General features: G+C 44.3%; 1 protein-coding gene across 2 annotated transcripts in view; it reads right to left on the bottom strand.

The window, feature by feature from the left end:
• The window catches only part of tbc1d12b (TBC1 domain family, member 12b), a 53,106-nt gene extending 28,232 nt beyond the window's left edge, over positions 1–24,874 (bottom strand). Inside the window, exons 1-3 of one of the 2 annotated variants that reach the window (XM_084330778.1) lie at positions 23,232–24,874; positions 14,565–14,679; positions 5,183–5,239 (exon numbers count right to left, since the gene is read on the bottom strand). In XM_084330778.1, coding sequence (XP_084186904.1) covers positions 5,183–5,239; positions 14,565–14,679; positions 23,232–24,646 — 1,587 coding nt within the window. In that variant the 5' untranslated portion in view covers positions 24,647–24,874. The remainder of the gene's footprint in view (positions 1–5,182; positions 5,240–14,564; positions 14,680–23,231) is intronic. The other variant, XM_084330779.1, reaches the window with a different exon arrangement.
• Between the last annotated feature and the right edge of the window lie 1,225 nt (positions 24,875–26,099).

Below are 26,099 nucleotides of genomic sequence, written 5' to 3'. Positions count from 1 at the left end.
CCCCTCCCCGGCCGGTCCATACGAGACCCAGCAACCGGGAAGAACCGGACCACGCCGAGAGACTGAACAGAAGACTCCAGGTCCTAGCAGAGGAAGAGGAGGAGGAAGAGGAGGAATGTCAAGCCGACCAGCAGCAACGTGCTCTGGACCAGGAGGCCCAGTACAGCCCCGACCAGCAGCAACGTACTCTGGACCAGGAGGCCCAGTACAGCCCAGAAGTCAGCCCCGAGGCACTGCGCTACAAACCCCCGACTCAACTCACGGGTGAGTTTGACGCACCGCCAGCCCAGAGGAACAGCACCTGGGTACCCGGCCCTTGGTACCCACCGAGTACCAGCCCAAGACGACACGTAAGAGGAGACTCGCCTAGGAGGCCTCTCCCCCAACGCTCACCGATGTGCCAGTCATCCATGGCATCGTACCTTGGCACACCGACGTTCCCGGACTTCACACACGAGAACAGAGCACAGTACACAGAGCTACGAATGTGCTTAGAGACAATGATGTCCGATGTAGTTGATGAACCGTACAAATATGCTATCCTACTGAAGCACCTCAAGGTGCCCCGAGCACACAATATAGCGCTGGCCTATGCCACCTCTACTACCCCATACACCGCGGCTCTAGCAGCACTCGACCAAAGATATGGACGCATATGGGACTACGTAATACAAGAGATAAGGCATATTGACCGCCTACCCCCAGCCACAGACAATCGCTCACTAGATGACCTGTCTATCAAGGTACAATCCCTGGTAGGGATGCTGGGGGCGCAAAGAGAAAAGGGTATGCACAAACTGTACGCGAACTCTAATGTCGAGAGGATTTTAGAGAAGCTTCCGCCCGCCCGACAAGAGCGCTTCAGGCGGCAAAGAGACCACCGTGATCCTAACGGTCCCGAACCATCCCTCCTAGACCTAGCCGACTTCCTGGCGAGAGAAGTCAACAGCCTACGGTTGGATACGTTCATGCGGAGCACACCAAGCTCCAGAGAGGGACCTAGGGGAGCAAACGATGGCCGCAGATTGGTGACCGTCATGCACCAATCAGAATCAGTACCGAGCAGCAAGAACCACAGTACCCCCTCGACGAAAGAGGACCAGTGGAAGATTGAGTGCCAGTACTGTGGGGGAGAACATCAGCTGTACCAATGCGACACTTTCGGGAAGCTGACCACGGACGAGGTGAGTCAGTGGATCAAGGACCACCGCCGCTGCTTCCGCTGCGCGCGCAGCCACCTAGCAGCTGAGTGCCGCTTGAAGAAGAAGTGCAGCAGGTGCGGTGGCACCCACTTAGAGGTCCTGCATGACATCAACAGGCGTCAGCCAGGACAACAGAGTGGGCCCGCCGCGGTAATGTACCATGCCGAGGCGGTGGCACCAGTACCGAAGAGCCACCAGACCGCTCCCTACTGTACCTACTGCGACGGCGGACACTGGCTGGCACAGTGCGCCGAATATAAGACACTGAACCCCGTCCAAGTTGACCAGTGGCGTGAGGCGGCCCAGGCGGGTACCGCTTACTGCGCAGGGGCGGCCCAGGCGGGCGCCGCTTACCGCGCAGCACGGTGCGGAGCCCACCAGAAGATCCAAGGCAACCGACCAACAGGAGTGCTCCACATTGACCAGCATAGCGGGACCCCCCGAGTGCTCCTCAAAGTGGTCAGAGTGCTCCTGAGCTACGAGGACAAGGTCCTGGACACTTACGCCGTCCTGGACGATGGGTCTGAAAAGACTCTCCTCCTCGCTTCCGCAGCAGCCCAGTTGGGCCTGCGGGGTGTCAAAGATACCATGACCATACGCACCATCAGAAGGGACCAGAAGACCATAAAAGGTGAAAAGGTCTCCTTCAAGATAGCAGCGGTGGACCAGCCCGAGAAGCAGTATAGTATAACCAACGTCTTCACCAGCCACGACATAGGCTTGACTCAGTACACCTACCCCATCCCACAGCTGATGGCTAAGTATGTGCACCTACGTCAACTACCTATACCGCTTATCGACGGCGCCACACCGACCCTGCTCATCGGCTCCGACCACGCGGACCTCATTCTCCCAATTGAGGCGGCCCACATCGGACCCAAAGGATGCCCAGTCGCGGTTCAGACCCGACTGGGATGGACGCTCCAGGGCCCCCTCTACGGACTTGACAGTCAACCCACGTCTACAAGCTGCCTACACACAAAGGCGAGCGACACCGGCCACTCCCTCGTACAGCAGAGGCTATTGACATTAAGCGAGAGGCCCGTGAGAGAACCGTGGGCACCAGAGGGAGTTCGGAACTCCACCCCCCTCAGCTGCGCTCCAGACGTAGCTGACCTCGAACCCAGCACCCCAAGCGACTCCTTGACGGGGCGGCCGGGACCGGCCCCTCCTCAGACGGGGTACAGAGCAAACAAGAGAAACAGACGGAGGAGGAGGAGGCACAGCCAAGCACAGATCAAAGCAGTCTCAGGCCCGCCTCCTCCTAAGCCCCCCTTCATCCCGTCCAGTCGTCATGACCATAGACCAGTCACTACCCCGAGCTGCGTGGCCGGCCGGCCGCGTAAGCAAAGTGACCACTGGTGCCGACGGAAAGGTCAGAGTGGCAGAAGTGCTCGGCCAAGGGCGGACATACAACCGACCCGTGGCGAGGCTGATAGAGTCGCCAAGGCTCCCCGACTCGCTTAATGACGACCATGACCCCATGACTTTGTGAACTGCCCGACCCCTCACAACAGACATTGAGTAGTGGACAGTGCGGTTAATCTGTCTCTGCTTAGCTAATTAGGTGGGACTAATTAGGGGGCGGCTGTTACAAAGGATCAGATTAAACCGAATATATATATTTATTGATTGATATATATTGCATAGTATTTGTATATCGTTTGATATCCCTTGTATATTCCTTGTACATATACACGGAATATCCCTTTAGCCTATTACAGACCATAATATTTCATTCTCCTATTGGACAGCGGTCCACAGGCGCCAGAGCCGTGCCTCCGGAGTCAGGTTCAAGGCCACCGACAAGACATGTCTGAACATGCCCGGCCTTGCCCAGGGATACGAGACAGAAATGTCGTTGGCACTAGTTTGTTCACCGTGCGTATAAATACGGCGCAGGTGAATACAGAAGCACTTAGTCTTAGTCTTACTTAGTCAGAAGTCAAGAGTTACCCAATAAGTTGAAGCCTCACCCACGATACAACGTGCGGTGAAGTATGGCCTGTTTGGCCCCAGAATAGAGCATTGAGACCGCGTGCGAATTAATAACTGAATTGTCAGAGTTTGGCGCTATACCGTCGAGCGCGACATATTTCTATTAAGTCAGTGATAGTTTATTTGTGTATAGTGTATCGTGCGGCTAAAGTTCTACAGTGACCAGCATCCCCAACGCTTCCTCGTATTAGCTAGAGTTCTTATCCAGGCTGGGCTGCTTTCATGGCGCTTTCACCCGAGGAGACCTAGACGAGAACCGTGTGGACATGTACACTGGATTAATCTACCCGACGACTACATAGCCCTTTGCGGCTGGAATATATTTGCTTTGGTCCTGTGATTTATGGAGCGGAGAATCGCCGACGCCTGCACGTGTTGGATTTACCCCGCGAGGAGCCAAGTCGAGTCGGCGCCTCAGAGAGCCTGAGGCCGGCTAGCTTTCTTCACTGTGGAGCTACAGTCTACGGAGAACAGCTGTATTCGTCTGTGGATCAAGAGGCTATTGCACCGTCTCCTGTACTTGGAGTCTCCTTAGTCATCGTTGACCAGACTCTCTACTACCGACAGATCTTCTACCCCTGCTGGCTTACAACCAGGGGGACCCTTCCAGTATCTCCCGCTATATTACTAGTGTACCATAGATATAATTCCCTAAGATTCAGGTTGTATAATTACCTCCTGCGTAACCAGAGAATGGACATTCATTGTTGATTTGCCTACGCACATTCCTTTGCCTTACAAGTGCATTCAAAGTATAATAGAGAAGTATTATGTACCTTTTGCTGCAATAAATACTTAAAGACAACTTTGTGTAGAACCGGTTCATTGTGGGAAGTGTTCATTATATTTATATATCATGTACTGTATGGCCAGTAATTAAAGTACATAAAGCGGTAGTGGTTTAATGATACCATACTTATCAATACAGTCAGGGAATTGTACCCCTCAGTTACAGGATGGATGAATGGATGATTGAAGGAAGGAAGGATGGATGGATGATGTATGGATGGATGGATGAATGGTTGATGTATGTACTGTATATATGTGGGGAGGGATGATGGATGGATGGATGATGGATGGATGAATGGTTGATGTATGCATATATGTATGTACAGTATGTAGGGAGGGATGATGGCTGGTTGATGTATGTATGTATGTATGGATGATTGATAAATGACACAGGGCAGAGACAGAGAGAAAGGTGAGAGGTCGCTGTGGATGGATGAATCCTCCTGCAGAGGTCAGAGGTCAGTGAATGACACAGATGTGGCTGTGGAGAAATGGAGGGAATGAGAGAAAAAGAAAGAGAGGAATAACCCTCTTCTCCTCTTCCCACCTTCTATCCAACGTGGAGGGAATGAGGAAGACACGTCACCATGGCAACATAAACACCCCAAAGACACCATGCAACACCTGGTGTCAACAACAATGATACGCTTCAATAACAAACACCTGCCACATTAACACATCCATGTCGATGCAGAGACATATTCAACATGTGAGACCATATGTTAAACAGGTGGACGTATGCAGGCGTGCGTGTGTGTGTGCGTGTGCGTGTGCGTGTGTGTGTGTGGCATGGATTCTGACGGTGGAAACAGAAGGATGGTCGATGCTCAGCTAGACTGCATGCAGACTAATGACTAGAACAATAAGAGGATGACACAACTGAAAGAAAAGAACAGATATATATATAGATACAGTAGATAGATAGATAGATAGATAGATAGATAGATAGATAGATAGATAGATAGATAGATAGATAGATAGATAAGACAGAGGAAAAAGAGAGAGAGGGGGAGATGTATGAGGAGACCCAGAGAGACATCTAGAGACAGAAAGAAATAATGAGACAGATTAATAAATGAGGGAGAAAGAGCAGGACTGATATAAAGTTAAAGAGTGATCGAGATAACAAAGAGTGAAGACAGAGAGTGAGAGTGAGAGTGAGAGAGAGAGAGAGAGAGAGAGAGTGTCCATACCCCAGAGTTTAGCAGGTCTGGTGTGGATAGAGAGGTCAGACCACCAGGACCACTCTCCTAATGAAACAAACCACAGGTTGACATGCAATAAAAACAACACTTCTGTAAAAACATTAGGCATTTGAAATAAGACAGACAGTGACACTAACCACCCAGCGGCACGCAATGCACACTTCAAACTAAAGTTACAGTGTCAGTTACAACAGCCAATCACATTTCAAATAGACAGCCGTGACAGCAAATTAACCAGTATTGGCACACACACTGTGAGGTTAGGTGTTAGTTACCTAAAAGAATATTGGCACATGTGCACTTAAAATAAAGACGTGGCCTAACGCTCCAATTCATGATTTTTAGATGCGAAGTACCTCTATGGCAACTGGTCACTAACTCACTCAATCGCTTGCGCTCATTCACTCACACTTAGGCACTCTGCCCCTAGTGGCTGCTCACCTGCATGGCACTTTTTGTAAGACCTGTTAAATCTAATGTGAGAACGCTCACGTACAATTTTGAAAGGTTTGATTTGTACGTGGAAAATATACTTTCTGGAATTTTTATTTTTTTTTATTATCTTTCTTCCCCTCCTTTTTTCCGATTTTTCTCCCATCCCACCCTTCCTGGTTGTTGCGTACTTTCCCCTACTGTTGGTCCGGGAGACCGGAGACTGTCACATGCTTTCCTCCGACGCATGTGCAGCCTGGGGCAGGCCAACCTGGCCGCGCAGGTTCTCACCGGGGAGAGTGTAGCGTGTGGGAGGCCACACTATCTCTCCTTAGTTCCAACCCTTGCTGAGCAGGCGCCCCGACCGAACTGTAGGGGTCGCTGTCCACAACGCCCAGGACCCACCCTTCAGCTTTCCCACCCTCTGATACAGCCAATTGTATCAGTGTGAGAGGCCAGCCAAGCTGATAGCAACGCCGGGAGCTGGATTCGAACAGGCGAATCCAGTGTCTCCCGGTGTTGGTGACGAACGTAATCTCCGTGCGCCACCTGCCCCCCCCCCCCCCCCAAGATCTGGAATTTTCTTAATCCTTTAGATTAGAAAATCGGGAATATAGCTCTGTTCTACTCCTAATGGCCCATATTCACAAAGCTTCCCAGAATAGGAATACTAATCTGAGGTCAGTAACCAGGAACACTTTTCTTCATTACCTTATTCAAACTAACAGACTGAAGCTGATCCTAGATCAGTAACCAGGAACACTTTTCTTCATTACCTTATTCAAACTAACAGACTGAAGCTGATCCTAGATCAGTAACCAGGAACACTTGTCTTCATTACCTTATTCAAACTAACAGACTGAAACTGACTCTAGATCAGTGGCCAGGAACAATTTTCCTCATGACCTAATTCAAAACTAACAGACTCTAATCTGACTCTAGATCAGTACTCACCACTTTGAGAGGCTTTGTGACTATGGACCAATGTTTACAAATATTACCAAAGTAAACACATGTACTACTGGCCTGCAGTGGAAACCAGGCTAGTGAGGACAATATGATCCTGGTTTATTACCAGAGGGCTAAATCTGATGCCGTGGTGAGCCAGTAGGGGGCGCTAGTCTCACCAGATGCTACAGCCTGCCCTGGCAAAACCAACCCTGGTCCGACTCTACTCTTAATCCCTCTCTCATTCTGTCTGCCTGTTTGTTCCTCTTGCTCTGTTTGTTCCTCTTGCTCTCAGTCTCACTCACTCACTCTCTCTACCCCCCCCCCCCTCTCTCTCTCTCTCTCTCTCTCTCTCTCTCTCTCTCTCTCTCTCTTTGTTTCTCTCCTTTCTATTTATTCACTGACTGACTGACTGACTTAGCGGGCAAATGGACTGATTGGTTGGTTGGTTGGCTGGCTGGCTGACAAACCAGATTATTAGCTGGCTAACTGGCTACAGCTAACGGACCGACTTACAACCTGACTGACTGACTAATGACAAAGAACAGCGATGTGGCGTCTGGGACACCCCCACAGCACCCAGACAAAAAGTCTAGTATGTTAGAATTATTTTTTCTTTTCAATTCCTGCGACGTGTTCTTTGACTTTGGACAAAAATAAACAAAAGTCAGAACCCCCCCTCCTCCCCCGCCGGGGCCAGAACCAAACCCCTCCTCCCCCACCGGGCCCAGAACAAACCCCCCTCCTCCCCTGCTGGGCCCTGGTGGACTTCGAGCCAAGGCAGCATGCGGCGATGTGTCGAGGGACAAACTCATAGAGCTTCCGGTCTCCTGGCCAAGACACAGCGAGATGTTATGATGCTATGATAACCTGATCTGACACAGTGGCCACAGTGAAAACAGTGTAGTCTTGATACCGGCATAATAATAAACTGTGTGGGTATCAAACAAAAAAGACTGTCAGGCTTCAAAACTGTAGGACCCAGGCCCAGAACTGCACCCTGAGAGAGAGGGAACTGCGCCCTGAGAGGGAGGTTTGCCCTGAGTGGGAGGTTCGAAGGGTCAAAGTGGGTATAAAACAGGAGGAAAGACTGTCAAGTTTTAAACTGTGGATACCAAACAGAGAAGGTAAAGACGACTTTGAACTGTTGAACAGTATTCCAGAACTATTTTATTGCACTGTAAATTTTTTTTTGATTTTATATGTCTGCACTTTATGTGCACTATTTTACTCTGTCTATTCTATCTTACTCTTTTTATTATTGTCTATTTAAAGCTGAATCAAACCATAAACAAGGTGGCCTGTTGGGATGTTAGATCGTAATGTGAAAAACTGTGATTATGTCTGCACTTTATGTGCTCATTTTATGCCTGTCTTTTTTCTGTTGTGAAGCACTTTGAGCTGCAGTTTCTGTATGAAAGGTGTAGGGCTGAACGATTAATCGATTTTAAATCGAAATTTGAAATGATGCAATTAGCAAATCGCAAAAAATAATACTTTTTTTTTTTAACCAAGAAGTCCCATTGAGATACAAGATCTCCTTTGCAAGTTGTTGTTATTGTTGTAGGAACGGTTTGGGAGAGGGAGGTAAGGGGTTTTAGATTGTGTGTTGTGAAGTTTAGACTTCAGAGAGGGAGAGTAAAGTACAGAAGAAAAAGGTACCGTTGGGTACCGGTGTCGATTCCCAGGTAAAAAGAAACATTTTCAGGCTCGGTGTCCCGAACAGACCCAAGCCGCATTTTACAATAAACCTCTGTGGGGCTGCTTAATTTTTTTTATTATTATTATAATCGCAAATTTAATAGCAATCACAATATCTGTCAGAAAAATCACAATTAGATTATTTCCCAAAATCGTGCAGCCCTAGAAAGGTGCTATACAAATAAAGTTTATTATTATTATAATACTGATGTCACTTCAGCATTTACCATAGATTTATTTATATAGACACAATCACCACAGAGCCTGAGAGAAACACTTCATCACGTAGAACAATCACCACAGAGCCTGAGAGAAACACTTTATCACGTAGAACAATCACCACAGAGCCTGAGAGAAACACTTTATCACGTAGAACAATCACCACAGAGCCTGAGAGAAACACTTTATCACGTAGAACAATCACCACAGAGCCTTAGAGAAACACTTTATCACGTAGAACAATCACCACAGAGCCTGAGAGAAACACTTTATCACGTAGAACAATCACCACAGAGCCTGAGAGAAACACTTTATCACGTAGAACAATCACCACAGAGCCTTAGAGAAACACTTTATCACGTAGAACAATCACCACAGAGCCTGAGAGAAACACTTTATCATGTAGAACAATCACCACAGAGCCTTAGAGAAACACTTTATCACGTAGAACAATCACCACAGAGCCTGAGAGAAACACTTTATCACGTAGAACAATCACCACAGAGCCTGAGAGAAACACTTTATCACGTAGAACAATCACCACAGAGCCTGAGAGAAACACTTTATCACGTAGAACAATCACCAGAGAGCCTGAGAGAAACACTTTATCATGTAGAACAATCACCACAGAGCCTGAGAAACACTTTATCACGTAGAACAATCACCACAGAGCCTGAGAGAAACACTTTATCACGTAGAACAATCACCACAGAGCCTGAGAGAAACACTTTATCACGTAGAACAATCACTACAGAGCCTGAGAGAAACACTTTATCACGTAGAACAATCACCACAGAGCCTGAGAAACACTTTATCACGTAGAACAATCACCACAGAGCCTTAGAGAAACACTTTATCAAGCGAAATAGTCTCTTTATACAGACCTAATCAAAGTGAAATAGTCATTTATATAGACCTAATCAGATAGAGAGATAGATACTTTATTCATCCCCTTGTGGAAATTCAGGCAATCAAAGTTAAATAGTCTCTTTAGACCTAATCAAAGTGAAATAGTCTCTTTATACAGACCTAATAAAAGTGAAATAGTCTCTGTGTAGATCTTTATATGAACTCTTAAATAATGAACAGAATTGCTTCTGTTCCCTTTAGGATTGACATGAACAAAAACAAAGTGTCAGTCACGTGAGGCTTCATAAAGCACAATAAATACAAATGAAAAAAGCAATAAATAAAACAGTGCCTTCACTTTAAACGTGCATTGATCAAACTAAACAAACAACCATATCAAATCAAAGTGAAGACATGAATTACAGTCTAGCGGAAATAGCCCCTGTGGTCTAAGCCTCAACACAAATTAACATACCTGGGGGCTGGGACTGATATGAGGCCCAACCTGCTTTAGGTTGTGTGAAAGAAAGAAAGACCAACGTGTCCACATTCTTTGGCAACAGGGACTTTCTCGTTTGGCTCACAATAAAGCCAGCTTTCAAAACAATGTGCTCTGAAGGGGTTGAGATGGTAGGGATGCAAAGCCATCGCGTGGCTACAGTCGCCAGCCGCGGATAACGGTCCGCATTTTGTCTCCGTCGCTCATTAGGACTGGAAGTAGTAGTAGTAGTAGAAGAAGAAGTACTACTAGTAGTTGTAGAAGCAGTAGAAGAAATGAGATGAAAATAAAATAGGTACAGTAGATGTTTTGTGAAAGTTCTAAATATCCTTGTTTGAGAAGAACCGATGGATGTTGATTCATAATAAATAGTGTCGATTCATAATCAATAATGTTGATTCATAATGAATACTGTTGGGGTTTCTATTTCAATAAGCAAATGCTTATTTCCTGGGTTAATTCTTATTTTTGGATGGGGTAAAAAAAAATTAAGAAAAAGAAAAAAGGGAACTGAATACTGATGTTGGTGTCAATTACCATGGCAACGCTTGAAGCTCGGGAAGCATTTGGGTCAGACACTAGCTACTCCGGATAGTCTGCATGGCTTTAGCTAAACAGGAAGGAAAGCTGATCGCATAGTTATCTGCTGTATGTTAGTTTGGACACAGAGATACTATCAGCTAGCCAGCAGGTTCTACAGGTATGCAGGTAGGTCCTGCCACTCCTCAATGTCTCAATAGTTTTTTGTGGGCAGCCCACTGCCCTCAGCACTTTGTCTTTCATTGAGACAGTGGGAAGGCTGAGAGGGGGACAGAGTAGGGGAGACACATGAGAGAAGGTTCTTTATTGATACAGTAGGAAGGCTGAGAGGGAGACAGAGTAGGGGAGACACAGGAGAGAAGGTTCTTTATTGAGACAGTAGGAAGGCTGAGAGGGAGACAGAGTAGGGGAGACACAGGAGGGGTTCTTTATTGAGACAGTGGGAAGGCTGAAAGGGAGACAGAGTAGGGGAGACACAGGAGATAATGTTCTTTGTTGAGACAGTAGGAAGGCTGAGAGGGAAACAGAGTAGGTGAGACACAGGAGAGAATGTTCTTTGTTGAGACAGTAGGAAGGCTGAGAGGGAAACAGAGTAGGGGAGACACAGGAGAGAATGTTCTTTGTTGAGACAGTAGGAAGGCTGAGAGGGAGACAGAGTAGGGGAGACACAGGAGATAATGTTCTTTGTTGAGACAGTAGGAAGGCTGAGAGGGAGACAGCGTAGGGGAGACACATGAGAGAATGTCCTTTATTGAGACAGTAGGAAGGCTGAGAGGGAAACAGAGTAGGGGAGACACAGGAGAGAATGTTCTTTGTTGAGACAGTAGGAAGGCTGAGGGGGAGACAGAGTAGGGGAGACACAGGAGAGAAGGTTCTTTATTGAGACAGTAGGAAGGCTGAGAGGGAAACAGAGTAGGGGAGACACAGGAGAGAAGGGAGACAGGGGTCATAACCACCAAACCATCCCCAAGGCACCCTCTCACTATCTTTGATGAAGACACTACCTGCCAAAACATGGTGTGCTTGAACTTTAAAAAATGGTTCTGTATGAAATAGGCATTCACTAAAAGTGTAATTGTTTTCAAACAACGGCTGTATTGAAAAATAGTTTGCCATGCAGTTAGGTAGGTAGGTAGGTAGGTAAGTAGGCATGTTGACAGTATTGCAATGCTATATCTCTGTATCCTGTACTTTTATGCCAAGTCATCATTGTTTGACATCATAGTGTCAGGATAATATGATACAAATCTGGTAAGAGATACTTCCTTCCTATACTAGATTACAGGTATGTGTGATACAGATCTATGTGTGTTACATAGTTGGGTCAAGTAAAGAAAAGAAACGTAACTGGTTGGAAGCTGATTGGAAATCAGCAGCAGATAGTTATGACAAATGCATCTTACTCCTGACGCCCTAAAAAGAACAAGCCCTACTTTTCTATGTAAGCCCTGTCACATATACAGTATCATCATAGCACTGTTCATAGTACTGCAGTAGTAGTAGTAGTAGAAGCAGTAGTAGTAGAAGCAGTAGTAGTAGTAGTAGTAGTAGTAGAAGCAGTAGTAGTAGTAGTAGTAGAAGCAGTAGTAGTAGTATAGTAGAAGCAGTAGTAGTAGTAGAAGTAGTAGTAGTATAGTAGTAGAAGCAGTAGCAGTAGTAGAAGTAGTAGTAGAAGTAGTAGTATAGTAGAAGTAGTAGTAGAAGTATAGTAGTAGTAGCAGTAGTAGTAGTAGTAGTAGTAGTATAGTAGAAGCAGTAGTAGTATAGTAGTAGAAGTAGAAGTATAGTAGTAGTAGTAGTAGTAGTAGTAGTAGTAGTAGTAGTAGTAGTAGTAGTAGTAAATCAAATCAAATTTATTTGTAAGGCCCGACAACACACGTTAATGTCCCCATGGGCCGTACATGTCTTCTTTAAACAAGTCAAGAAGAAACATAACAATAAGTCAAGAACAGAACAAGAACACCATAAGGTCCAACAAATTTAAAATAAATGCAAATAAATGAAAGAATGCAAGCACTCCCAGACATACCCCACGCGAAGGTAAGGAAAAACTCACTAAAACCTAACAATAGGGAAAAAATGCTCCACAGGCAGTGTGGAGGAGAGAAACCTTAGAAGGGGCCATTCAAGGGGGGATCTCCCTTCTTAGATGTCTAGTAGTGTTGCAGACTAACAGTTGGTAAGCATGCACTCAAGTGTGTAGTGAAACACAGATGAGTGCATGCAATAGCAACTGAACATTTAGTATTTAGTGTATTTAGTAGTAGTATAGTAGTAGAAGCAGTAGTAGTAGTAGTAGAAGTAGTAGTAATTAGTAGAAGTAGTAGTAGTAGTAGTAGTAGTAGTACTAGCAGACGTTTATTTGTCTCGTATAAAGTACAGGTATGCTTGGTTCATGATACACATACAGCTCATTATAGTCATATTCCACAATTATTACATTTGGTAGTAATAATGGTAAAGTCACAACAACATGCGCATTTGTTGATACATGCAGGACTAGTCTTCAGACAGATGCATGTGTATCTCTGCTGCCATGTTAGTAGTAGTAGTAGTAGTAGTAGTAGTAGTAGTAGTAGTAGTAGTAGTAGTAGTAGTAGTAGTAGTAGTAGTAGTAGTAAGTAGTAGTAGTAGTAGTAGTAAGTAGTGTAGGACGTATATTAGCAGTAGAACTGTCAGGCTTTGAAGTTCAACATTTCTCTCTAGTGCTAATGGTGCCAACGACCACAACTATGAAGCAAGAAAACACAGGCATCTGTCTGTGGTGAACATGCGCTGAGAGGAAGTTGAAGTCAGTGAAACAGTCAGCAGGTTAAAAGAGAAGTAGACGGATCAGATGTCTTGTAATGAATAACCAGGGGAGAATGTTTCTCTCCTTTCTCCAGAGACAGAAAGCTCAAATCACCTGCTCTACTGCACACCAGGGTAAGACATTAACAGGGGCTCAGAGGAGAAATTATCCTCAAGATTCATAAAATGCCCCTGAAATCACTGAAAAGTATCACAGTATTTCCAAAAAGGCATCATGGGATTTCCATATTTCTTTGGTAACTAACATGATGGTAGACAATTATGGAAATACCATGATATATTATCATCAGCATCGTGGTTGAAATTGGATTATAGTATGGTATTATTTAAGTATAAAAGTGAGGTCATTGTGATACGTAACGCTTACAGTACCATGGTAAATTATTTATACAATGGCCAATAGCATAGTAAAACCTGAGATTACCATGCAACTACCATGATACTGTGTTCTGTACAGGATTATATATGGGCAGCTCCTGAGCCTGTGAACAAGTACATTCAGTCAATCTTCCCTGTGTAAATACATGTATGAGAGAGAGAGCGAGAGAGAGAGAGAGAGACATCAGGACAAAGTGTTCACAACAGTACACTGCAAATAGGCCTGGATGGATGGCTTCTAGCTTTTTCCTCATCCTCCTCTCAGCCACCACCTCAGATTAGCCGGCTCACCACCCACTACTGAGCCAGCCTTCTTCGCCAGCTTGTTCAGCTTGCTGGAGTCCCTCAAGCTGATGTTGCCCCCCCAGCACACCAATGTATTCTATGTTAGTGTAGTGTACTCTATGTTAGTGTTAGTGTTAGTGTAGTGTATTCTATGTTAGTGTAGTGTATTCTATGTTAGTTTTAGTATAGTGTATTCTATGTTAGTGTTAGTGTGTGTATTCTATGTTAGTGTAGTGTATTCTATGTTAGTGTTAGTGTATTCTATGTTAGTGTATGTATTCTATGTTAGTATAGTGTACTCTATGTTAGTGTAGTGTATTCTAGGTTAGTGTTAGTGTATATTCTATGTTAGTGTAGTGTATTCTATGTTAGTGTGTAGTGTATTCTATGTTAGTGTTAGTATAGTGTATTCTATGTTAGTGTAGTGTATTCTATGTTAGTGTAGTGTATTCTATGTTAGTGTTAGTGTGTAGTGTATTCTATGTTAGTGTAGTGTATTCTATGTTAGTGTTAGTGTGTAGTGTATTCTATGTTAGTGTTAGTATAGTGTATTCTATGTTAGTGTAGTGTATTCTATGTTCGTGTTAGTGTAGTGTTAGTGTATTCTGTTAGTGTAGTGTATTCTATGTTAGTGTTAGTGTAGTGTATTCTATGTTAGTGTTAGTATAGTGTATTATATGTTAGTATAGTGGATCTAATGGGACTGACCTGCTTGATGGTCTTTGAGTCTTTGGTGGGACTCTCTCTCAGGGGAATTTTACCAAACAGCTTCCAGCCGGGCGCGCTCTGGCTCGCCACCCTCTGCTTCCTAGAGAACAGGCCCCTGGAGAGAGAGAGAGAGAGAAAGAGAGAGAGAGAGAGAGAGAGAGAGACGCGCGCGCGCGCACACACACACACACACACAAGGGAAGGGGGAAGCAGGACACACACACACACACACACACAAGGGAAGGGGGAAGCAGGATATCAGTCAAAAGCAAAAAAGGATTCGGAAACGTCATTGTCCATAAGCAAAGCCATTTCTGCAAACAAACGATTACATTCCCCCCTTGCAGCAGTATTACAAAAGTATAAAAGAAAGTTATCACCACGACAATTCCAAGATAAGTATATACAAATAAATGGCATATCACATTGTAATTTGTACTGGGAAATTAAACACTGTCAAATACAGTTATATTGTCAAAATGAAGAAAGATTTTGTAAATATGATATTTTATCCATATGGCCCAGGCCTGATTCTCGTGGATTCTCATCGACCCCCAGATGTATTATAGACCATGGACCCCCATTACATAGCATTCTGTCCGAGGGACCCAGAAGATATATGGTACAGCTTTAGTTCAGAATTAAATGACTAGAAGTCATTTTGTACACATTCTCCTATGAGAAGAATAGTCCTTTTTACACATTCTCCTATGAGAATAGTCATTTGAGAACCCAGAATGGCACAGAACACTGGATGTGAGGGTTTAGACCGATCTTAAGACCTAGGCATAACAAAAAATATTGTTTGTTTCCTGTTGGTTGTCAGTTAAGGCCATGGGTAGGTAGGGAATTTATTTTATTAAAAAAAAATGTATTCTTTCCCACGGCGACTATAGATAGGGAATTTCTTTATTTAATTAAAATGTTTACAACAACATGGATGCATGTACTCTGCCAGCATGTTTAATATCCATAATACTAAAGGTTTGACTAAGATTTCTATGAAACTTTATTGTAAAAAATAAAATAATTTTTTTTAATCTTTTATTTTTATTTTTAAACTCATAAAATAAATTGGGTCGCACCTAAATCGGCAGGGTCGGTCGGCAACCGGAACCAAACCATTATTTTTGTTAGGCCCTATGACAAATACGACGGTTCAATTACTTTATCTAAATCCAATCAATATTCCTAATGCCGTTTCAATGTAAGGTTATAAAAATAAACATATAAACATTCATATAATAATACAATAACATAAATATACAGCTAAGCCCTATTGTATTCTGAAATGTAGACTTTAACAGTGTAGGCAACTAAGCCAATAGAAATAAGGTATAACTCATGAGTGCTTTGGCTCCTATAGGAGTCCTTGAGCTTTTAGTTTGTTTTAGTATTACGCTACATTTAATAATGTAATTTATCAGCTATCTGTGATAGTGCAGATGTTTCTGCACTCCCTGCAAGAAGAATCACATATTAGTTGTTTCTCATGAGTGGGATTCATCCAAAAACTGAGATAAGAGTGTTCTTCATTACTGGAAGAGATTCACTCGGAGGCGCTTTAACAATGGATCACTAGAAGGCTTGCCAGGGGCAAGGTCATCTCTTTAGACTGAGGAATTTAATACCAATGCTTCAGTTGCTTGAAGGTATGTGTGAACCCCCTCCCCCCCGAACAGTCAGTTTTCCAAACACCCCACCCCACACATCAATCTCCACCACGTCAATCCCCACCACATCCCTATCCAAGACACACACCCTGTACAGACCCAAATGGAGTAGAGACCAAAACAAACAGAACACATGGACTTACTTTACCGAAGCCTTCTGCCAAATCACCCGTGACAACAAATGCATTCAGCAAAACTGATAGTGATGACAGTCACACATTTAGAATGATGACAGACACACATTTAGAATGATGACAACACACGGATTCATAACAATCTCCTTCCCTCAGCAAAACCCCTCTGATGAGTCAATTTATTGGGAAATCTGTGTTTCCAAAAACACTGACTTTATTGCGTCAACCACTCATAAATGACCTTTACTAAACTAGTACAATAACACACGAACAGAACAGCACTTCCACGCACACAGCAAGGGGAGCAACAACCTCAATACATTAAATAAATACAAATACAAATACAGAATTAAAAAGAAATCTGAAAATCTTTTACATTCAATACAATGTATGGAAATGTAAAAGTGTATTGTTGATTCTCCTTCTCTTCCCCAGATCTCTCATTTAGACATCTGCCTGCATCCAGTCAGCACAGAGTGGGAGGGAAGCGTACACTAGTATACACACTTGTACATCTGCCTGCATCCAGTCAGCACAGAGTGGGAAGGAAGGGTACGTTGTACACACTGTCTGCATCCAGTCAGGAAGTTGCATTGTTCATTTCAATACCTGTAATATTACAGTAGTCCACACACACATGTGCATTCAGTTAAGTTGGAATATGACTGTAATACAAACAGTTCAGTTTGTCAGGTACATGCAACACAGATTACAGTGTTTACATCTGTCTGCTTGAGAAAATACCATATTTGCAATAAAAATGATTGAAGTGAGATGAACAGACTGAACTTTATTTTATTAGATAAAACATGTTGACAAAGTTTTACTTTGCAGTTGAAAAAAGGTAATAAATTAAATTTGATCCAAAAAAAATTATAATAATAATTCCCGCAATACTCAGCTTATCGCGATATATTTAGTATCACGATAGTATCGTATCGTGACGCAAGTATCGCGATAGTATCGATTCGTGAGGTCTCTGGCGATTCCCACCCCTAGTACGTTGTACACACTAACTGTCTGCATCCAGTCAGCACAGAGTAGGAGGGAAGGGTATGCCAGTGTTGTAGTCCTGGAGTGATTTTCAGGACTCGTGACTCGACTTGGACGTGAGCACTGATGACTCGAACTTGGACTTGGACTCGAGCATTGACTGCATTCGGACTCGGAAGGTGCAGACAAGGACTCGGACTTGATAAATAGTTATTTATTAAAACAAAAAATGTAATAGGCCCTAATCATTTGGCTAGATATGGATGGCTAGTGCATTTGTTTGGCTATTGTGTCACAAAGTAAATAAACTCCCTTTGAAATGGTGACCGCTGTGCGCTGTGTCATTTATGTTTAATGTTGACCTTTTTTTATTTGTAGTCAGCTCTTTGACTGCCAGAGTGGACTAGTGGACTTGGTGACTTGGACTCGGACTCAGACTAGGGTAATGGGGACTCGACTCAGACTCTTCTTTGGTGACTCGAACTTGAACTCGAACACTGGGGACTCGAGACTCGACTCGGACTCGAGATTTAGTGACTCGACTACAACACTGGGGTACGCTATACACACTCATACATAAAATGTTTGTCTTGGTTATATACAATTAGAGCTGTGTGGTATGAATACATTTGAACAAATAAAGAATCAAAAATGGGGTCGTGAGAAGTCATTTTCAGTTGTTTTCGCGTTCACTAATATTTTCTGGACTGCTTTAGACCATAGAAATAACATGCATGAAAGTGGGTGGTGTTGTTGTTCCACTCTAATGTTCTTCCACAAATGAATGCAGTCAAGTATTCTAGTGAGTGAGTGAGTGAGTGAGTGAGTGACATTTGAAGGATTTATTTTTTAAATAAATCAAACAAACAACTGAAGTCTTTGTCGACTTACATCCTTATGGCCATTTAGTTGAGCAGCAGACTAAGATAGAGACAACTCTAGTGGAGAGTTCCTACTCAGTGCGTGACAGGGTTAGCTTTCCGACAGGCCGCTGTCTCAACCTGTTCCTTTAAATGTTGAATGAAGGACAGAGACACGTATGGAGGTGTGGAGTTACAACACTAAGACACACTCACCAATGCACACATACATACACACTCACCAACACACAGACACACTCACCAATACACACACATACAGTACATACTCACCAATACACACACATACATACTCACCAATACACACACTCACCAACGCACACATACATACTCACCAATACAAATAGACTGATCCTAGATCAGTGCTCGCCTCCTACCCTAGAAGTGTGCAAGATATGAGTTCTTAAGGTTAAGCAAAGTACAGTATATCTGCACTGACTGCACAACAGCATGCCGCTCCAAAACAATTATTAATTCATAGTTAAAAAGCAAGGTTGCTTGCCACCTCACTTGGTGTTCATCAGATGTGTGACACCTGGAAGAGAACACCTTACGTCACTTAGATCTGAACTATTAAAAGTCATGGAGCAGCATATTGTCTGAACTATTAAAGGTCATGGAGCAGCATGTTGTTGTCTGAACTATTAAAAGTCTTAGAGCAGCATGTTGTTGTCTGAAAGTGTATCCCTCTCAGTGTAAATACTGTATGTTAGATCTCTCTCAGTGTAAATACTGTATGTTAGATCTCTCTCAGTGTAAATACTGTATGTTAGATCTCTCAGTGTAAATACTGTATGTTAGATCTCTCAGTGTAAATACTGTATGTTAGATCTCTCTCAGTGTAAATACTGTATGTTAGATCTCTCTCAGTGTTTATACTGTATGTTAGATCTCTCTCAGTGTAAATACTGTATGTTAGATCTCTCTCAGTGTAAATACTGTATGTTAGATCTCTCTCAGTGTAATACTGTATGTTAGATCTCTCTCAGTGTAAATACTGTATGTTAGATCTCTCTCAGTGTAAATACTGTATGTTAGATCTCTCTCAGTGTAAATACTGTATGTTAGATCTCTCTCAGTGTAAATACTGTATGTTAGATCTCTCTCAGTGTAATACTGTATGTTAGATCTCTCTCAGTGTAAATACTGTATGTTAGATCTCTCTCAGTGTAATACTGTATGTTAGATCTCTCTCAGTGTAAATACTGTATGTTAGATCTCTCTGTGTGTTTATACTGTATGTAGATCTCTCAGTGTAAATACTGTATGTTAGATCTCTCTCAGTGTAAATACTGTATGTTAGATCTCTCAGTGTAAATACTGTATGTTAGATCTCTCTCAGTGTAAATACTATATGTTAGATCTCTCAGTAAGTAAATACTGTATGTTAGATCTCTCAGTGTAAATACTGTATGTTAGATCTCTCTCAGTGTAAATACTGTATGTTAGATCTCTCTCAGTGTAAATACTGTATGTTAGATCTCTCAGTGTAAATACTGTATGTTAGATCTTTCAGTGTAAATACTGTATGTTAGATCTCTCAGTGTAAATACTGTATGTTAGATCTCTCTCAGTGTGTTTATACTGTATGTTAGATCTCTCTCAGTGTAAATACTGTATGTTTGATCTCTCAGTGTAAATACTGTATGTTAGATCTCTCAGTATAAATACTGTATGTTAGATCTCTCAGTGTAAATACTGTATGTTAGATCTCTCTCAGTGTGTTTATACTGTATGTTAGATCTCTCTCAGTGTAATACTGTATGTTAGATCTCTCAGTGTAAATACTGTATGTTAGATCTCTCTCAGTGTGTTTATACTGTATGTTAGCTCTCTCAGTGTAAATACTGTATGTTAGATCTCTCTCAGTGTGTTTATACTGTATGTTAGATCTCTCTGTGTGTCTATACTGTATGTTAGATCTCTCAGTGTAAATACTGTATGTTAGATCTCTCTGTGTGTTTATACTGTATGTTAGATCTCTCTCAGTGTAAATACTGTATGTTAGATCTCTCTCAGTGTGTTTATACTGTATGTTAGATCTCTCTCAGTGTGTTTATACTGTATGTTAGATCTCTCTCAGTGTGTTTATACAGTACTGTATGTTAGATCTCTCTCAGTGTGTTATACTGTATGTTAGATCTCTCTCAGTGTAAATACTGTATGTTAGATCTCTCTCAGTGTGTTTATACTGTATGTTAGATTTGTAAATACTGTATGTTAGATCTCTCTCAGTGTGTTTATACTGTATGTTAGATCTCTCTCAGTGTGTCTATACTGTATGTTAGATCTCTCTCAGTGTTTATACTGTATGTTAGATCTCTCAGTGTAAATACTGTATGTTAGATCTCTCAGTGTAAATACTGTATGTTAGATCTCTCAGTGTAAATACTGTATGTTAGATCTCTCTCAGTGTAAATACTGTAGCTTAGATCTCTCTCAGTGTAAATACTGTATGTTAGATCTCTCTCAGTGTAAATACTGTATGTTAGATCTCTCAGTGTAAATACTGTATGTTAGATCTCTCTCAGTGTGTTTATACTGTATGTTAGATCTCTCTCAGTGTAAATACTGTATGTTAGATCTCTCAGTGTAAATACTGTATGTTAGATCTCTCAGTGTAAATACTGTATGTTAGATGCGTGTGTGTTCCGGTGTGTGTGCTAAAAACTAACCGCTGTGTGTGTACCGCTAAAACATTGAGTGTCGTTGCATGCCGAATAAAGACCTCTGCAACAGGTCCTGCATTATTATTATTATTATTATCCAGTCTCCACCGCCGTGTCTTCCTGTGTTTACAGTTTCGAGCGTGACATCATCGCCTACGGCAAGCTTAGACGCTCAAAACGCAAACCGTAAACAGAACCCGGAGCGAACCAAGACTGAAGTGTGTACACAAACTAGAGGGGGGAGAGGGGGGGGGGGTTTGCACCGAGTTCGCACCCTACCCGGAATGAAGACGGTACGGACCGGAATGGTGAGTGAGAAAGCACCCTTAGATCTCTCAGTGTGTTTATACTGTATGTTAGATCTCTCAGTGTAAATACTGTATGTTAGATCTCTCTCAGTGTAAATACTGTATGTTAGATCTCTCAGTGTAAATACTGTATGTTAGATCTCTCAGTGTAAATACTGTATGTTAGATCTCTCTCTCGAAGTGGAGGCATGCACTGGAGAGAAGGGGGATGAGGGTGAGCAGCTGCAGAAGCCAGACCGAGTACATGTGTGTGAATGGGAAGGAAGACGGAGGGGTGGTGATGATGCAAGGAGTAGAGGTACCAAAAGTGGACGTGTTTAAGGGGTCAACAGTCCAAAGTAATGGGGACTGTGGTAGGGAGGTGAAGAAGAGAGTGCAGGCCGGGTGGTGCTGGTGGAGAAGGATGACAGGGGTGATCTGTGATAGAAGGGTACCAGCAAGAGTAAAGGGAAAGGTCTACAGCACGGTAGTGAGACCAGCTATGCTGTATGGTCTAGAAACAGTGGCACTGACCAACAAGCAGGTGGCGGAGCTGGAGGTGGCAGAGATGAAGATGCTAAGGTTCTCTCTAGGAGGAACAAGGTTGGTCAAGATCGAAAATGTCTACATCAGAGGAACGGCCCATGTTGAGCAGTTCGGGCAGAAAGTGAGAGAAGCAAGACTGAGATGGTTTGGACATGTGCGGAGGAGGGAGGTGGGGTACATCGGGAGGAGGATGCTGGAGATGGAGCTGCCAGGAAAGAGGAGGGGAAGGCCCAAGAGGAGGTTTATGGACACAGTGAAGGAGGACATGCGGGCAGTGGGAGTGACGGAGGACGACGCAGATGGAAACGGATGATCCACTGTGGCGACCCCTGACGGGAAAAGCCGAAAGAAAAAAGAAGAAGAAGAAGATCTCTCTCTTGCAGTCAATAAATGAGTCCATCTCAAACAGTGACCCCAAACTAATGTTCTACATCTACAAAATCACAGGTTTTTCTCCTGGGGTTTGGCACAAGTACTAGATCCATAGATCCATAGAACCGAGAGCTGGGCCCATCCTACACACGCACACACTTTCTCTGCATCTTGTCCATTTGTTGACATTTCTCATGGTTGCCTGACCGAAACATCCACAAATAAATGGGTGCAGACTGGAGTGTGTGTGTGTATATGTTGTATGTGTATGTTGTATGTGTACATGCAGGCCCACTAGGCAGATCAGCCACTGTGCTGAGGACCCAGCCTTCCCTAATAGGCCCCCAACCAATCAGAATTTTGACTGCAGAATGTGTATGTAATTATTTCATCAAGGTCCTGGTGAGTCAGCCAGCCAATCAGAGGAACGTCACTCATCGTGTCAACCAATCAGAGGGCCCCTCAAAACTAAATCGTTGTGTCAAACATCATTTCAACCGAACAGCAAAATGTTGAACCTGCTGTTACCCTCTAAGGTCAGAGATCTGATTTGGGGTCAAATTAAAAGGGCCCATGGTGCGGCTCGCCTACCACCGCAGAGACTCTGGGATCGAATCCAGCTGTCAGTGGTACCTCCGGCTTGGTCAGTTGTCCCTACGAACACAATTGGCAGTGTTAGCAGGTGGGGAGCCGGTGGGGTATGTGTCCTGGTCATGGTAAACTGTGACTGCGGTCGGGGAACCTATTCAGCAGGGAGGGGATCTGGGGGAAATAGCGTGAACCTCCGCACACGTTACGTTCCCCCAGTGAAACCCCTCGCTGTCAGGTGAAAAGAAGCGGCTGGCGACTCCACATGTGTGGTAGTTCTACACCCTCCCCAGGCCGACAGTGGGGCAATGCGTGCAACGACCAGGAAGGGGATTGGCATAACGACTAAATTGGGATGGGTGAAAAATAAAGAAAAAGCCCCCCAAAAAAAATATATATATATATAATTATAATAATATGTTTTATTTGCCTAGGGCCTGCTGTTGTACTAGAGGCGGCCAGCTGATGGGGTGTGGCCTCTCCAATGAATCAGAAATGGTCAGAAGTGAATAAATGTTTTTTTTTACCTGCCAAAGTACTCAGTTATGCTGCCAGGCCTCTTGGAGTCTGCAGTCTCCCCCGCTCTGAAGGGCCCTCCTTGGGGCAGGTGCCCCGGGGCGCTCTGCCTCCTGTTGCTGCACTCGTACGTGTTCCTGGAGCCCAGGTTGACGTCCATGAACCTCTGGTCACACTGCTGCTGGACGTCCCCAAACGCCTCGTCGGACCCGGCCTCCTCCAGCCTGGAACCAGGGCTCAGGGGGGCAGAGTCGTAGCTCACGCTGCAGGGGAGAGACCTGGGGCCTGAGGTAGGGGTGTAGGAAAGTCCCAGGTTCGAGAGACTTAAGGCCTCCTCCGCCTCCGTGTCATCCTCCGGTATGCTGGGAGACACTGGGGCCCGACCGGGTTCAGAGTTTGGATTTCGGACACCCCGAGAGGCGAGTTCTGAGCTACAACGTGTCCCGTCTGGCCGAGGTTCTGTTGCGTTCCTCTGTGCTCTACAGTGAGCGTTGACCGCTCCAGAATGAGGTTCCTCTCCTGTGGTTGCCTGAGGAGGAGAGCCCTGACTGTGTATCGAATCGGCGCCCATGGACGAGGAGGGTTTCTCGGATCGGGAGTGCGAGAGACACCCAACCACTTCCCCGCCTGGAGGAAGAGGTGAAGTTGGGTTTGTGTGCCGTGTCCCACTACTACTGCTACTCTCTCCTGAAATGAATCCACCGTTTACAAGTTTGGTTTCCATTCCGACGGTCCCTGTGCAGTGGCACGTTTGAGTCCCCAAATCAGCCACTAAACAGCCAACATTCAGTCTGCGTGTCCCCTCAGAGCACTCCAGACCATGTCCAGGGTGAGTCTCTGACCCTATAGTGGGACATATAGCGGTCACTGCATCCGCTGTACATGAATGTTTGTTTGGAAGTTCTGTCCTGTCTGCATTTGACAAAAACGATTGACTATCATCATGAGCGTCCCCTCCGTCTATTCCATCGCCAGTCGAGCTGCACGGTACACTCGGTCCATCTGTAGCCGTGCCACCGGGCGCGTTCCCGGAGGAGCAGTCGCCACAAATCCCGTCAGAAACGACGTCGCCGCCGCCGCTCCCGTTGACAATATCGAGCATCTTTGCGCCTTCACTAGCGGTAATAATACGCGCACACGGGATGATAGACGCACTGGTGGTGGTGGTGCACCCTACAACCGGCGGGCAGTGGTCGTCCGTTTCCCCGGCGTCACACGACCATGCGTCATCATCGCGTCCGCACCGACAACCGGGTTCCTCCCGGTGGATGATGACATCAGAAGGATGGTGGCGGTGAGCTGGGGAATCGGTTTTACCGTCAGACTGTCGGTTGACAGGCGCACCACTCTCCTTCTCCTTCTCCTCCTCCTTCTCCTTCTCGTTTACGATCGCGGGTTGAGAAAAGCCACCCTCTATGTTCTCCATGTCACTCACTCATTCTTCTTCACATCCTCTCATTATTTCCCTGCCACACAAAACGCCGCGCGCAGCCGCAGGGGGGCGCCCCCCGAAGCGTCATCATCTCTCGGTGAGCAAAGAAGAACCAAACCTACCTACCTACCGGCCGCCACCAACTAAGTCATTTGTCAACGACGTCGCTCGATATGTATATTCCCAACAACAGTCTTTCACACTGAAACAGTTGCGGTTGCACTAGTATTATCCTCCTCCGGCCTGATCAGAAGAATGACAGATGTATCACAGCACGTCCCCACTCCGGACAGCGGAAAGGGGCCATTTTGAGATTCCAATGACGTAGCAGAGGAAAGACAAGGAGAGAGGAGAGGAGGAATGTTTGGGATACTGCGCCCCCTGGTGGCTCCCTGGAGTTATAGATGTTTTGGAGTCGTCTCTGAGCAACAGGGCAGATACACCCTACTACTCCGTCTGAGCGCCACTTGAAAAGGCTGTGTGGTTCACCGTTCAATTGATAGTAGACTGTATATGTGTATACCAAAACCAAATGCCCTCCAGCTTTGACTCCCCCGCTCCCCTGCCCAGCAGCAACCCGCTTCTTTGTCAGATAGCCTTTAATCTCATGAAGAAAAATATGTAGTGCTTTTTGAAAAATACTCAGGTGTGTGAGTCAATTTCAGCACCACGGACAGAGTCATGTTCCTGAGAAGCAAGAGGTGAAGAAGGTCGCTGTGTTGAATTGATGAGCTATGAGAAATAATGGATAAAGTTACAATTATATATAAAAATTATAAATAAATATTTTATTATAGGTTACTGTATGTCTAGGCCATTGCAAGGCTATGGTTGTTTAATCATGCAATCAGAATACCAGTGAGTTGATAAGTCATAGGTTATTTTATTGCCTATATTTATTGTAACATATATTATAACCAATAAGGCACAGACCCTCATCTGCACATTTGTTTACACTGTTTATTTTTCTCGTATTCTTATATTCAGAGTTAATTATATTGTTTACACTGTTCATTTCTTCTCATATTTTATTTAGATCCAATTGTATTGCCTATATTTATGTCTACCCTGCCCCTACCTGTACCTCCCCTCCCCCTCCCATATGCTGCTACGATGCCCACATTTCCCCAACGGGATCAATAAAGGAATATCTTATCAATCAGAATACCTATGAGTTGATAACAAATAGGCTACATGATAACTAGATACGAAATCAATATCTTATTAAGTTATAGCTTTTTGCCAGCCTAATTGGGTAATTGCTTTGTTTGCTGTGAATTGTAAGCTGGTCATGAGGCAGACGGCAGTGGGCTGAGAGTCAGTGTCTTAGTCCAGTCAGTCTGTGGTTTGACCCAGGGAAAATTGCAATAGTAATCATTCAAGTTTCTTTGTGATCCCTAGGCATGTCCAAATAGCATTGCGCCAACTTCGTGCCACAGCGTCCCAG

This window comes from Notolepis coatsorum, assembly GCF_963971535.1.
Source record: "Notolepis coatsorum genome assembly, chromosome: 15".
Lineage (NCBI taxonomy): Eukaryota > Metazoa > Chordata > Actinopteri > Aulopiformes > Paralepididae > Notolepis > Notolepis coatsorum.
This window is presented reverse-complemented; position numbering and strand designations above follow the sequence as displayed.